The sequence below is a fragment of the Eulemur rufifrons genome, chromosome 4, assembly GCF_041146395.1.
Source record: "Eulemur rufifrons isolate Redbay chromosome 4, OSU_ERuf_1, whole genome shotgun sequence".
NCBI classification, from domain to species: Eukaryota; Metazoa; Chordata; class Mammalia; order Primates; family Lemuridae; genus Eulemur; species Eulemur rufifrons.
Genome location: NC_090986.1, coordinates 83,226,597 through 83,240,265, shown reverse-complemented (window position 1 = coordinate 83,240,265; position 13,669 = coordinate 83,226,597). Strand labels below are relative to the sequence as shown.

At 39.6% G+C, this 13,669-nt stretch overlaps 1 protein-coding gene across 4 annotated transcripts; it reads right to left on the bottom strand.

Annotated features, from left to right (window-relative positions):
- Window positions 1-674: 674 nt before the first annotated feature.
- LOC138383007 (zinc finger protein 492-like) lies at window positions 675-7,333 on the bottom strand. 4 transcript variants are annotated; one of them, XM_069467780.1, is made up of 4 exons: window positions 7,273-7,333; window positions 6,670-6,765; window positions 1,770-2,066; window positions 675-1,685 (listed from the first exon to the last, which is right to left on the bottom strand). In XM_069467780.1, the coding sequence occupies exons 1-4, from the start codon at window positions 7,304-7,306 to the stop codon at window positions 685-687; spliced, it is 1,428 nt and encodes a 475-aa protein (XP_069323881.1). In that variant the 5' UTR covers window positions 7,307-7,333; the 3' UTR covers window positions 675-684. The 4 variants fall into 4 exon arrangements, with proteins under 4 accessions (XP_069323881.1, XP_069323879.1, XP_069323878.1 ...); XM_069467778.1 differs by having other exon boundaries at window positions 675-1,719; window positions 1,792-2,066; window positions 7,273-7,308; XM_069467777.1 differs by having other exon boundaries at window positions 675-2,066; window positions 7,273-7,308.
- Window positions 7,334-13,669: the final 6,336 nt, after the last annotated feature.

Below are 13,669 nucleotides of genomic sequence, written 5' to 3'. Positions count from 1 at the left end.
TCATACACATAGATTATTTAACTATTTTAACTTTGGATTATTTTCTATAATGAACACTCTACTTTAATGTCTGAAAGTATTAGCACCTTAGTTTTTGTTTTTTTTTTACTTTTTTCTTATTTTTTCCTTTTTTTTTCTCACTTGCTCAGACACATTGGCAAGCACTCTGATATTTATTTAGACTTGATTTTCTTGTCAAATTTTTTCACATCTGGCATCTGTAAAATATCTTTTAGTATAACCTCTGGTGTTTTCAAAGATGTGACTGTTGAATCAAGGTTTCTGTGAATACACTACGTTTGTAGAGTTTCTCTCCAATCAAAATTCTCTGAATTTAAATAAACCTTGAGCACTCAATGGAGGGTTTCCCCTACAGAATCAATTCTCCTGTGCACAATAAGACCTGTAATGTGAGTAACAGTACTTCACCATCCTTTATAGTTGTAATATTTTTTTTTCAGCATAAATACTCTGGTGTATTCTAAGACTTTTATTTTCTGAAAGGTACTTTGACAGTTGTTAAATTTATACAACTTGTACCCAGTATGACTCTCTGATGTTGAGTAATATATGAACAAACATTTATTAAAGGCTTTCCATTTGTAGGGTTTCTCTCCTGTAGGGATTCTCTTATACACAGAAAGGTGAGTACTGGAAAAAAGCTTTGCCACATTCTTTACATTCTTAGGATTTTTCTCTGGTATGAATTCTCTTATGCATAGTAAGATCTGAGCACCAATTAAAGGCTTTGCCACATTCCTCACATTTGTAGGGTTTCTCTCCAGTGTGAATTCTCTTATGTGCAGTAAGGTATGAGCACTGGCTGAAGGCTTTGCCACATTCTCCACATTTGTAGGGTTTATCTCCTGTATGAACTATCTTATGTGCAGTAAGGTATGAGCACTGGTTAAAGGCTGTGCCACACTGTTCACATTTGTAGGGTTTCTCTCCTGTATGAATTCTTTTATGTTTAGTAAGGTATGAGCATGTATTAAAGGCTTTGCCACATTGTTCACATTTGTAGGGTTTCTCTCCGGTATGAATTCTTTTATGTACAGAGAGGTCTGAGTACCAGTGAAAGGCTTTGCCACATTCTTCACATTTGTAGGGTTTCTCTCCGGTATGAATTCTTTTATGTTTAGTAAGATATGAGAACTGATTAAAGGCTTTGCCACATTCTTCACATTTGTAGGGTTTTTCTCCTGTATGAATTCTTTTATGTATAGTAAGGTCTGAGTACCAGTGAAAGGCTTTGCCACATTCTTCACATTTGTAGGGTTTCTCTCCGATGTGAATTCTCTTATGTTTAGTAAGGTATGAGCATTGATTAAAGGCTTTGCCACATTCTTCACATTCATAGGGTTTTTCTCTGGTATGAATTCGCTTATGTATAGTAAGGTGTGAGCACCGGTTAAAAGATTTGCCACATTCTTCACATTTGTAGGGTTTCTCTCCAGTATGAATTCTCTCATGTTTCGTAAGGTATGAGCACTGATTAAAGGCTTTGCCACATTCTTCACATTTGTAGGGTTTCTCTCCAGTATGGATTCTCTCATGTTTGGTAAGATATGAGCACTGATTAAAGGCTTTGCCACATTTTTCACATTTGTAGGGTTTCTCTCCAGTATGAATTCTTTTATGTTTAGTAAGGTAGGAGCACTGATTAAAGACTTTGCCACATTCTTCACATTTGTAACATTTCTTTGCATCATAAATTCTCTTACGTTCAGTAGTATGTGAGCATTGCTTAAAGGATTTCTCATGTTCTTTACATTTAAAAGATTTCTCTACAGTATGTCTCATCTTATGTCTATTTAGATTTGACAATTTTCTGAAGACTTTCAAACATTTATTACATTGGAAGATTTTGCTCCGAGTAGATTTTGAGCATTGGTTAAGTCCATTATAACATCCTTTCTGCTCCTTACACTCACCCACACTTTCCCAGTCTTTTACGTTTACATTCTCAAGGCCACAGCTTCCGTATCTTCTCAGTATCACTTTTTGGAATACAACATTTATGTGCTGCTCTGGCAAACAGTCTTGGGTGGAATGAGAAGACATAGCTGAAAGAAATTTAAAAAATAATAAATTATCCCACTTATTTTTCAGAATCAGATAAATATATATTACAAATTTAATATGTAAAATTATGCCAAGCACATTACCAAGATGGCATAATATTAATGCAATACACATGCTCTAATCTTCTTTTAGATATGTAAAATGTAATAAAACTAACTGACCAAATTGCCTTTGTGGGAATTCTAAAAATTAGGTAAGAGTTTGAAGCACCCAGGTGAGCACCATGCCAGGAGCCACGCATAAGGGGAAGAAAAGTTCATTATATTTACGCACCACGGCCTTTCCTCTTAATACATAGAAGTAGACCCCCAACTCACAGCTTCTCCATCAAAAGAGACAGAAAATCCTTCCAGCTTTTGGGGGCCTTTCCAAAGACTTGTTTCTGTCTCCCAAAGCACAGAGTGCTGAAAGGAATGGTGCTATGGTTTGAAAGACAGACTGGGTGTGCTAAAACCAAAGGCAAAATAGCATTACAGCAGCAGAGACTTCAGTACCATAGACAGAGAACAGGTGTAGCAAGTGATGACAGGCTCATAAAAAGAAATGTGGGGAAATTGCTTTAACTGGCAAATAAACATAATTCCACAGAAGAAATATCATAAGAACAGATATGAAACTTCTCAAATCTCTAGGACAGTCAACTGGTATCCAGCTCCCCCAGGAGAAAGACACCGTATAAAGTTTGTAAAAGGTGGCTTTTTTAAAATTCTCAAATCTCAACCAAAGATTACAGCATACACAAAACACCAGAGTAAGACAGCCCAATCAAATGAAATTAATAACCAGAAATCAACCACGAAGAAACAGAAATGTATGATAAACCCACAATATTGAAAATACTCATCTTGATGATGCTCAGTGAGTGAAATGGGAATAGAGACTACTAAATGAAATCAGAAAAATGAGATAGCAGCAAAAAATAAAAGCATAAAAAAGAAATAGAAATTGTGGAGCTGAAGAATACAATAAGAAATGACTGACAAACTCTCAAATGTCTTTTTTTTTTTTTTTTTGAGACAGAGTCTTACTCTGTTGCCCGGGCTAGAGTGCCGTGGCGTCAGCCTAGCTCACAGCAACCTCAAACTCCTGTGCTCAAGGAATCCTCCTGCCTCAGCCTCCCAAGTAGCTGGGACTACACGCATGTGCCACCATGCCCGGCTAATTTCTCTACATATATTCTTAGCTGTCCATATAATTTCTGTCTATTTTTAGTAGAGATGGCATCTTGCTCTTGCTCAGGCTGGTCTCAAACTCCTGAGCTCAAGCAATCCTCCTGTCTCGACCTCCCAGAGTGCTAGGATTACAGGCATGAGCCACAGCGCCCGGCCTCAAATGTTTTTAAAAACATAAAAAAATCAAGAAGCTCAACATGCTTCAGCTATGATAAATACAAAGAGACTCATAACAAGGCAGATTATAAGCAACATTTTGAAAGTCCACACACAAGAAAAGAATCTTGAAAGCAGCAAGAGGAAAGTTATGTGCCACCCACAAGCACGCTCCTATGAAATTACTAGTGGATTTGTCAACAGAAACCTTGCATGTGAGGAAAGAGTTGGGTAATATAGTCAAAGTGCTGAAAGAACAAAAACTTAAAAGCAGAAGTACTATACCCAGCAAAACCTTCCCTTCTATAATAAATGAAAAAAAAAAAAAAGACTTATCAAGATAACTAGATGCTGAAAAAGTTTATCACCACTAGTCATCCCATGCAAATGTTAATCAAATGACAGTAGGAGAGGCCACAATTAGGCACAATATATTTTGAGACAAATCCTGTCCGATTTCATAAAATACACTTTAAGTCAAAACTTTCACAAAAGACAAAGAGAAATATTAGGCCAGGTACTCTGGCTCATGCCTGTATCATAGCACTTTGGAAGGCCAAGGTGGGCAGATCACTTGCGGTCAGGTGTTTGAGACCATCCTCAGCAAGACCCTCTTGCTACAAAAAATAGAAAAATGAGCCAGGAGTAGTCCTAGCCACGTGGGAGGCTAAGGCAAGGGGATTGCTTGAGCTATCATGATGCCACTTCACTCTGGTCAGGTGACAGAGGAAGACCCTGTCTCAAAAATAAAAAAGAAAATTAAATAAAAATGGTTCAGGCCAGGCGCGGTGGCTCATGCCTGTAATCCTAGCACTCTGGGAGGCTGAGGCGGGTGGATCGCTCGAGGTCAGGAGTTCGAGACCAGCCTGAGCAAGAGTGAGACCCCGTCTCTACTAAAAAAAATAGAAGGAAATTATCTGGCCAACTAAAATATATATAGAAAAAATTAGCCGGGCATGGTGGCGCATGCCTGTAGTCCCAGCTACTTGGGAGGCTGAGGCAGTAGGATCGCTTAAGCCCAGGAGTTTGAGGTTGCTGTGAGCTAGGCTGATGCCACAGCACTCACTCTAGCCCGGGCAACAAAGCAAGACTCTGTCTCAAAAAAAAAAAAAAAAAAAAAGGTTCATTCACTAGAAACGTATGATTTATTTTTATACTATATATATGTGCATGTGTGTGTGTGTAAAGTCAGGGTTGCCAAAAATATAAAGCAAATGCTGACAGAATCGAAGGAAGAAATATGCAACAATAATTGTAGGATATTTCAATATCTCACTTTCAGTAATGAATAATAATGCAAGATACAATATAAATAAGAGAATAGACAACATGAAAGTACTATAAAACAATTATACCCAACAGACATACAGAGAACTCTCCACACAACAACAGCAGAACACACAATCTTCTCAGTAGCTCATAAAACATTCCCCTGGATAGAATACCTGTTAGGGCCAAGTGCAGTGGCTCAGACCTGTAATGCTAGCACTCTGGGAGGCTGAGGCAGATTGCCTGAGGTCAGGATTTTGAGACCAGCCTGAGCAAGAATGAGACCCTCATCTCTTCTAAATACAGAAAACATTTGCCAAGTATGGTAGTACATGCCTGTAGTCCCAGCTACTCGGGAGGCTGAGGCAGGAGGATCGCTTAAGCTCAGGAGTTTGAGGTTGCTGTGAGCTAGGCTGACGCCACAGCACTCTAGCCCGGGCAACAGAGTGAGACTCTGTCTCAAAAAAAAAAAAAAAAAAAAAATAGGACTACTATACAATTCAGCAATCCCACTGGTGTGTATATAACCAAAGGAAATAAAATCAGTTATCTCAAAGAAATATATGTACTCCCATGTTCACTGCAGCATTATTCACAATTTCTAAGATATTTAAGTAACCTAAATGTCTGTGATTGCTGAGTGGACAAAGAAAATATGGTACATATACACAATAGAATATTACCCAGCTATAAAAATATTCAGCCATTTCAACAACAGAGAAGGACGTCGAGGATATTATGCTAACTGAAATAAGGCAGGCCCAGAAAGACAATACTGCATGGTCTCACCTATAGGGGAAAACTAAAAAGGTTGAACTCACAGAATCAGAAAGTACAAAGGTGCTTGCCAGGGCCTGAGGGGGGGAAAAAACGGGGAGATGTTGTTTAAAGGGTACAAATTTTCAGTTAGAAGATCAATAAGTTGTGTGGACCTGATGTGTAGCTTTGTGCCTGCAGCTAATAATAATGTTTTGTATCTTAAAATTTGCTGAGAGTAGACCTTAAGTGTTCTCATTACCAAAAAAAAGTAACTGTGAAGTGATAAATATGTTCATTAACTTGATTATATTAATCATTTCACAATGTATCCACATATTGAATCATTACATTGCACATAGTTATATAGTTATACAACTTCTTTGTGAAGAAGATCCATGTCACCCACACATACATATATATGATTGATGCAGTCCCAGTAAGCTTCATAGAAGAGAAAATAACAACATAATAGTTATTAAAAAATAAAGTAAAAACTGGAGCTTAATATATGCTCACCTGTTATATATGCTCAGTGTTCCAAGCTGCCCAATGACATATTTAAGAAATTTAGGAAGTAGACACATTAAACTATATTAAAGTTGAGGAATTTGGGAATATAGAGTTTAAAATATTAATCAGAGTTCACACACTAAAAACATAATTTTGAAGTAAAATAACATTAGATTTTATTATATTAATGGAGATATTTAGTGTTTTGATAATATTAGAGTATGAATTTCTGTAGAATCATATTTAATTCTTCCATAGGATAGAAAGCCATAAAGAAGAAAACATACAACATCTGTTTGTGGTGTTCCTGGGATCTCTGACCCTAATACAAATATCCCCACTGTACTCATATGTTTCAGATATGATGTAAAAATGGAAATTACAAAATGGTTTAACGTAGAGTTCCGAAAAAAAACACAGATATTCCCATGTCATGAAAGCAATGAAGGAAGAGCCAGATCCTGCAGTCCCGTATAAGCCATGAACAGCACTTTGGTTTTCACTGTAACCTCAAAGGAAGATCACTGAAGGGGAAGTCAAGTTCTTAGAGAGCTTAAGAAGAAGGGCCGGATATGCCCAAATGTGAGAAAGAAACCCAGCCTTCTCAGAAACCATTTCCACTGGATCAGAGCTTCCCAAACCACATTTTAAGGTCTGGCTGCCTCCTTGACCTGTGGACCTCTCACCTGTGTCATCTGCTTCACTCATTCCCACCTACCTGTGTGTTCTGCTACTGTCTCATGTCTCTTCACCTTCCAGGGCTCTTTCCTTTGCTCCAGGCAGGTGATCAGGTCTGGCTTAGAGGCTGCAAGACCTGTTTTATTAAAAGAAACTAAAATGACCCTTGCTAGAATTCTGCAATTACCAACCTAATACTGTGCTCAGTAGAGAAGACCGAACATTATAGAAGATTTTAGAAAATTAATCCCAAAGTACCATTTCCTGATAAACTTTAGAATATTTAGAAAGTACTTGAAACTTGTGCATCCTTAGCTCCGTTACCCAGTACTAGTGAATCAGAAATTGATGGTGGCAATTGGATTTTAAGTTGTGGACAATATTTTATACTAGTAAATTTCTGGGATTACCACTAATCTAGAGTGAAAGATACAGATCAGCTTAAAAAAGAGTAAGATTAATGTCCAGATAAAGAATGTTGAAGATTTTTTTTTTTCTATACCAACAAATCCCCCAGTTTTCCTTAGAAAGAATAATCTGAAACTCATTCATATAAAGCAGAAACTCCCAGAAAACATTCTACAAGGGAGGGATATGAAATCCTTCATGTGGAATAGAAATTGTGTATTGAATTGATCCTCACCCAGGGAGAACAGGTTTCTGTAGTTCTCTAACATCACATCCCTATACAAATTCCACTGAGCAGGGTCCAGGCAAGCCCACTCCTCCAAGGAGAATTCTATAGACACATCCCCGAATGTCAACAGTTCCTGAAAGAAAAGCACATATTTACAAAGTGGCCACGGGGAGAGTTCTTAACGTGACTCCAGGTGGAATGGGAGAAGGAAGAGTACTGGTTCTTACTCATATGAGTGACTGGATTTATTCAAAAAGACAATTTTTAACACAGAAATATTCTCTAATGTATTCTTTAACTCTGAGGAGAGAAAATTACATAAGATCCACAAAACTGGTGTAGATACTATAGTTTTCTGGATGATACAGTATAAAATTCAGGTTGCCAACACAAGCATCTACATTTTTGAGTGCTATATTTACATCATACAGGGTAAGTTGTATATATATTTCAGATGGAAAAGTCATGCTGAGTTAAAGAGTATCTCCCAAACTTTACTGTGTAAAACAATGAACTGGAGATCTTGTTAAAATACAGATTTTAATTCAGGAGATCTGGGGTGAAGCCTGAATTTCTAACAAGCTCACCAGTTATGTCAATGCTTCTGGCTCAAGGGGAATGGTTTTCAAACATCCAGTGAGTGGCAGAGCCTGGCTGTATCCCAGTTCATTTGACCAGGAAACAAAGATCATGGCCTTCATTTTCCAAAGCAAGCTATATGCAAAGGGAATCTAAAAAGAAAAGGGAGTTTCCAGATTAAATGTGATGGTTTCTGCACATCAGTTGGTAAATCTTCATAGGGACCTATTAATAAAAAGAAAAATAATTAACTCTACGGTAAAAAAAAAAAAAAAAAAAAATCTGTCAGCGAGAACTTAACCAAGTGAATAAAATTAACATCAACTGTAATAGGACAAATTACTTTCAGATGCCAATGCACAGAGACATCACGGCTGTGTAAAAACAGTAAATTTCTGAAACTAATCATTAAGAAACACCAGTTTTATGCAAAGTTCAAGCTATAGCTATCTCTCATGTTCTGTAATCTCTAATAGTTATTTACTTATTTAGGCAGAGTTGTGCTCTGTTGCCCAGGCTAGAGTGCTGTGGCATTAGCCCAGCTCACTCCAACCTCCAACTCGTGGGCTCCAGTGATCCTCCCACCTCCATCTCCTGAGTAGCTGAGAATATAGGTGCACACCACCATATCCAGATAGTTTTTTTTCTATTTTTAGTAGAGACAGGGTCTCACTCTTGCTCAGGCTGGTCTCGAACTCCTGAGCTCAAGTGATTCTCCCAACTCAGCCTCCCAGAATTCTAAGATTACAGGTGCGAGCCACCACGCCCAGCCTCTAATAGCGTAAATAGTCTTTCTTTAGGATCCTAGAGAGCAAGTCCTTTCTACTTATTCTCTTAGAACTTTCTGAGTTATTCTGGGCAATTAATGTCTATTTTACTGATCTTGTGCTACACAGAACTGATGGAACGTCCAGATAGAACGTGAACAGCACATGTCCCCCTTCTTCACTGGCATCCCAAGGCCTGAACTCATCTCCACTGGGAATCTTGGACATCAAAGATTTTGCTTCCAAGATGTTCAACAGCCACAAAGGGAATATTTTTAATATTGCAGCTCATAAATTTATGGTGAGAATTGTTCATGGCATAAAGAAGCCTGGATGGAGAGAATGGAGAGAAGGCCCTGGTATATAAGAAAAAAGACTTTTTCAGAGCCTCTTGACTATCATTAAGAAAAAAAGGGAAAAAGGAGTTGAAAGAAACTCAATAGGTAGAAACATCAAAGGAGAGAAGTAAAGGTTTACATAGTCTAAACACATGACATTCCAGTAAGAAAACTGAACACAGCCCCTGACCTGGGACATAATTACCTGAGAACCAGCCATTTCTTCCTTCTCTGAAATTCCTTCTTAGGTAAGATGATCTGCACGAGTCACAGCTGCATGTTGAGAATATGCCTCTAAAGGCATCAGCACAACTCTTTCTCCTGCTGCCGCCACACCCACAGGCAGAAGGACCGTGAAGTGCAGAAAAAGTGTATCCTTCCTTGTCCTTTATTACAGGAGAGCTCCAACGACCCTCCCACCTCGGCCTCCCACAGTGCTAGGATTACAGGCGTGAGCCACCGCGCCGGACCCCAAATTCTCTATTATCCTGATGTGCATTATACGTCTACTATTCAAATTATTAATGCTATGTATCTCTCATTGTTTTACTTTTTCCAAGAAAATTAAAACCATGATATTTCAAAGACTAGAGATAATAAAACAAGCAACAACAGCTATGTAAATCAATGGCTTGAATGAAGTCTCATTCTTGAGACCTGCAGGGTCTCAATTCTCACCAGTGACCACTCACCTGAAGTCGGTTTAAGGTTTTGACCTATGTCATTATTCTGTCAACACTTCTGACACCAAATGTGTGGCATTTGTTGAACATCAATCAATTCTCCTACACTAACTGGTTGTCCAACAATTCCACTCTGACACCACCCAGAGGTAGCACAGAACCCACAAGTCCTGGGCTCAGTCCCACATCGCTGCTCACACTTCAGATGCCAGATGCAAGCCCCGAGGGCCCATCTATCCTTCTCAACAGCTGCCTATAAACCAGGGGTTCCCGTAACCTCCTTCTCAAGTTCAATAACTTGATACTACTACTCATGGAACTCAGCAAAACACTTTAGTTACATTTGTTATTTCACTAAATTGCTACACTTAGAAATGGCTAAATGGAAGGGATGCCTGTGCCAGGGAAAGCGGTGGGGAAGCTGCGGCTGGAAGGTAATCCTGTAAGCAGCTGTGATGACAGCAGTCCCCCTCCTTTGTGTACATTAAGAGCAGCTCACTGCAAAGAAACACCCTTTACATTTGGACTTAGATGGTGCTCCCTGTTTTACTTATCACAAAGCCAGACACAGATTCTGCAAATTCCCATTTTTGCCTCATAAACAATTAGATGAACAATTGTGTTCTCACTGGTCTGAACATATGTTAGCCAAATATGGCTTAAGTTACTCTCTTTCTGCCAGGCCCTTAAACTTTGATGCCCCTCAGCCTTAGCCAGCACACAGCCCCTCTCTGTGCCCCTCCTAAGAACAGTCTGCCTTCAGGGTAAATCAGTTTCTCATTTACCATCTAATTTTGCCACCCCACATCCTGCCCTCCCCTCCCACCTGTCTTACTTACTCCTCCCTAGAAAAGAAAGCCCTTTTCTGCCTAACCTTTGAGATGCTTGTAGATCTTATATTTGGTACTTTCCCCCTATTGCAATACTCCTTTGCAATAAAGTCACTTCTCATCTAAATCTGACATTGTTTTATTTGTCAATGTCTAAAAACAGCCCCAGGACAACAACAATTGCACTCTCAGAAAGGGCATCAAACACTCCTTCCACCCCAAACCCAAACAAATCTTCCTGTGTGTCCTCAGCTTGCCGGGGCTCTGTAGCACCTCTCAGTATAAAGGGATGCTCCCATGGCTGGTGTGAACAGGCTGGGAATACCTGTGCAGGTCAGGCTCCCCAGGAAGAACTCACTGGGCATTCAATGACCTTTTTTTGCAGGCTCAAGATTGGCCTTAGCTTAGAGTCACAAGGCTCACGTCTCTTCTGCTCAGTCAGGGTTACGAATGTAAATGAGGCCAACCTTGGTGGCTCATGCCTGTAATCCTGGCACTCTGGGAGGCCCAGATAGGAGTATTGCTTAAGCTCAAGAGGTCAAGACCAGCCTGAGAAAGAGCAAGACCCAATCTCTACTAAAAATAGAAAAAAATTAGCTGGTGTCCTGATGGATGCCTGTAGTCCCAGGAGTGCTGGGGAGCCTGAGGCAAGAGGATCACTTGAGCCCACGAGTTTGAGGTTGCAGCGAGCTATGAAGATGCCACTGCACTCTACCCAGGGTGACAAAGCAAGACTGTCTCAAAAAAACCCCAAAAAACAAAAATTGTAAATGAGAAAATACCCAGTGTTTGAAGAATCCAGTAAAATTGCTTTAACTCACTGTTTATGTTTATAGAAGGGAAGTAAATTCTGAAGGGAAAAAAAAAAAAAAATCAAACCAGAAATGTTTTTCCTCTGCTCTCACACAACAATCAACACAGACTTGTTTGACCAAATGTGTGCAAATTTCTTCCTATCAACAATCAATCAATTTTGCAGGAGACACCAGCTAAAGATCCTCAAATATAGCTCAATTCTGACACTATGTACCTGGAGATAGTGTCAAATCACACAAGCCGAGGACTCATTCCCACAAAACTGTCCCCTCTTCAATACCAGTTACAAGTCCAGGCCTACAAAACTGACCAACCAGCTTCAAGTGGAGTTCCGTGATGCCCTTTGTAGGTTTGATTAATTTGCTAGACCAGTTCACAAAACTCAGGGAAACACTTACTTATATTTGCTGATTTATTATAAGGGATATTTTTAAAGATATAAATAAACAGGCAGATGAAGAGAAACATAGGACAAGGTATGGGGGAAGGGGTGCAGAGCTTTCAAGCCCTTGCCAGGCTCCCCACCTTCCAGGAGCCTCCACATGTTCAGCCATCTGGAAGATCCCCAAACCCTGTCCTTTGGGGTTTTTATGGAAGCTTCATTTCATAGGCACAATTAGTTTAACCCTAGGCCATTTGCAATCAATATAACCTTCAGCCCATCTCCCCTCCCCAGAGGTCGGGGGTGGGACTAAAAATTCCATCCCTCTGAGCACTGGGCTGGTTCCCCTGGCAACTAGCCTCCCATTTTTCTACCACACTTTCTTGTGGATATGTATTCATTTTTCTGCAACCAAAATGGAAGAGAGATTTTTTTTTTTCTATTTTTTTTCCCCAGGTAGGATTCTCAAAGCTAAGCTCTGGAATTCAACTGAAAATCTTTTCCAAATAAAGAAAAGACCTAAGAAACTTACTCCACTCACTCTGAGGAAGAAAACAGGTTAATGTGAATTTTTAACAAACGCAATATATGACCAGATTTTTTTTCCTGAAATCTGCATTTTTCATGACTTTTTGAAAGTAGTTTCTTATCTTTCAGGCTCTATTGCTAAAATTCATTTTACAGTTAATGAAAAACTGAAGTTGAGTGAACAGATGTTTTCAAGGTGACAAAGGGAGGGAGAGCAGTGGTGACAGGAACAGAGACACGTCTGACTCAAGTGCCAAGTCAGGCCATCCTGTCAGTTGGGACATCCTCCCACCCTCATTCTGATTACTAGAGAGCTCTAAGACCACTCTCCCAGGAAACATAGCACTTGCCCCACCTTGGGCCTGAAGTGCAAACTGTTTTGTGGGTTCTTGTTCCACTTTGCTGGTGTGGGTTTTCCTTGTTCTTTAGGATGGTTTTTCTCCCTACACAAGTGTGAAAAATCCAGAGAATGGACATCTTTTCTGTCTTTTCCCCTCAGTATCTGCATCCAACTGGCTGACCACCGATGTGTCTCCAAGAAATAGAAACTGAGATTGGAGGAAGAAAATATTACGATCCGAAAGGGTTAGCTTTCTCAATGTACGGTATAGCAGGAGTCTCCTCTCAGCACCAGGGCATCCAGATGCTCCTCCGAGAGGCTCCAGTCCCACCTCTCAGGCTGCCCTCTGGGAGATGACCCAGGGCTGTTAGTCACCAGACACTGCAAGACACCTGGAAACTTGCGGGCATTCTGGGTCATCATAGATAGACACTTGTGAAATCAGGACCATAAAAAGACAGGCTGGCTGAGGACACATCACCCTCTAGAGTTTCCAAAGGAGAACCTCAACCTAAAGACATTCTGGTAAGATGTGTTTGCAGTAGGGAAGGAGGAAAGGCAAAAGATAGTTTTACAGGGGAGTGTCAAGTGAATATTCTCTCATGTTAAAAGAAATGGAAAACAAATATTTTAAAAATAGCCACTCACTGCTCTGTGAAAAAAATGATAAAAAATTAAAACATTGTTTCTATGAAAAGTAAAATAAAGGAAAAATAGATGATGATGTTGTGAATTGCCGAGGGGAAGCTGGTATTTGGGAATGTGGGAAGGAACTGGAAATTTAGAGTTTTACTGCAAGCCCTAGACAAGTTTCGCTGGGGGAACAGTGTGGTGGATTTGAGACCCCGCTTGCCATGCGTTTGGAAAATGCAGGAGAATAACCAGACTCTCTGTGGAGCGTTAAAATAACTAGGAGGCAGTTAGACTGAACTGACTCTAGTTTTCTGGGTTCCTACCCGACAATACTGAAATCTAATCCGAATGCATTAGTTTTTGTAAATTACTAATTTACAGAGAAACAAAATCTAGGCTTTACCAACTATTAAACCTCTAATTAACCTCTGATTATGCAACCAGAACATAGCCACTTGGATAGTCCAAATAAGGCGACTACATAGTAACCAAGCAATTTATGAATCC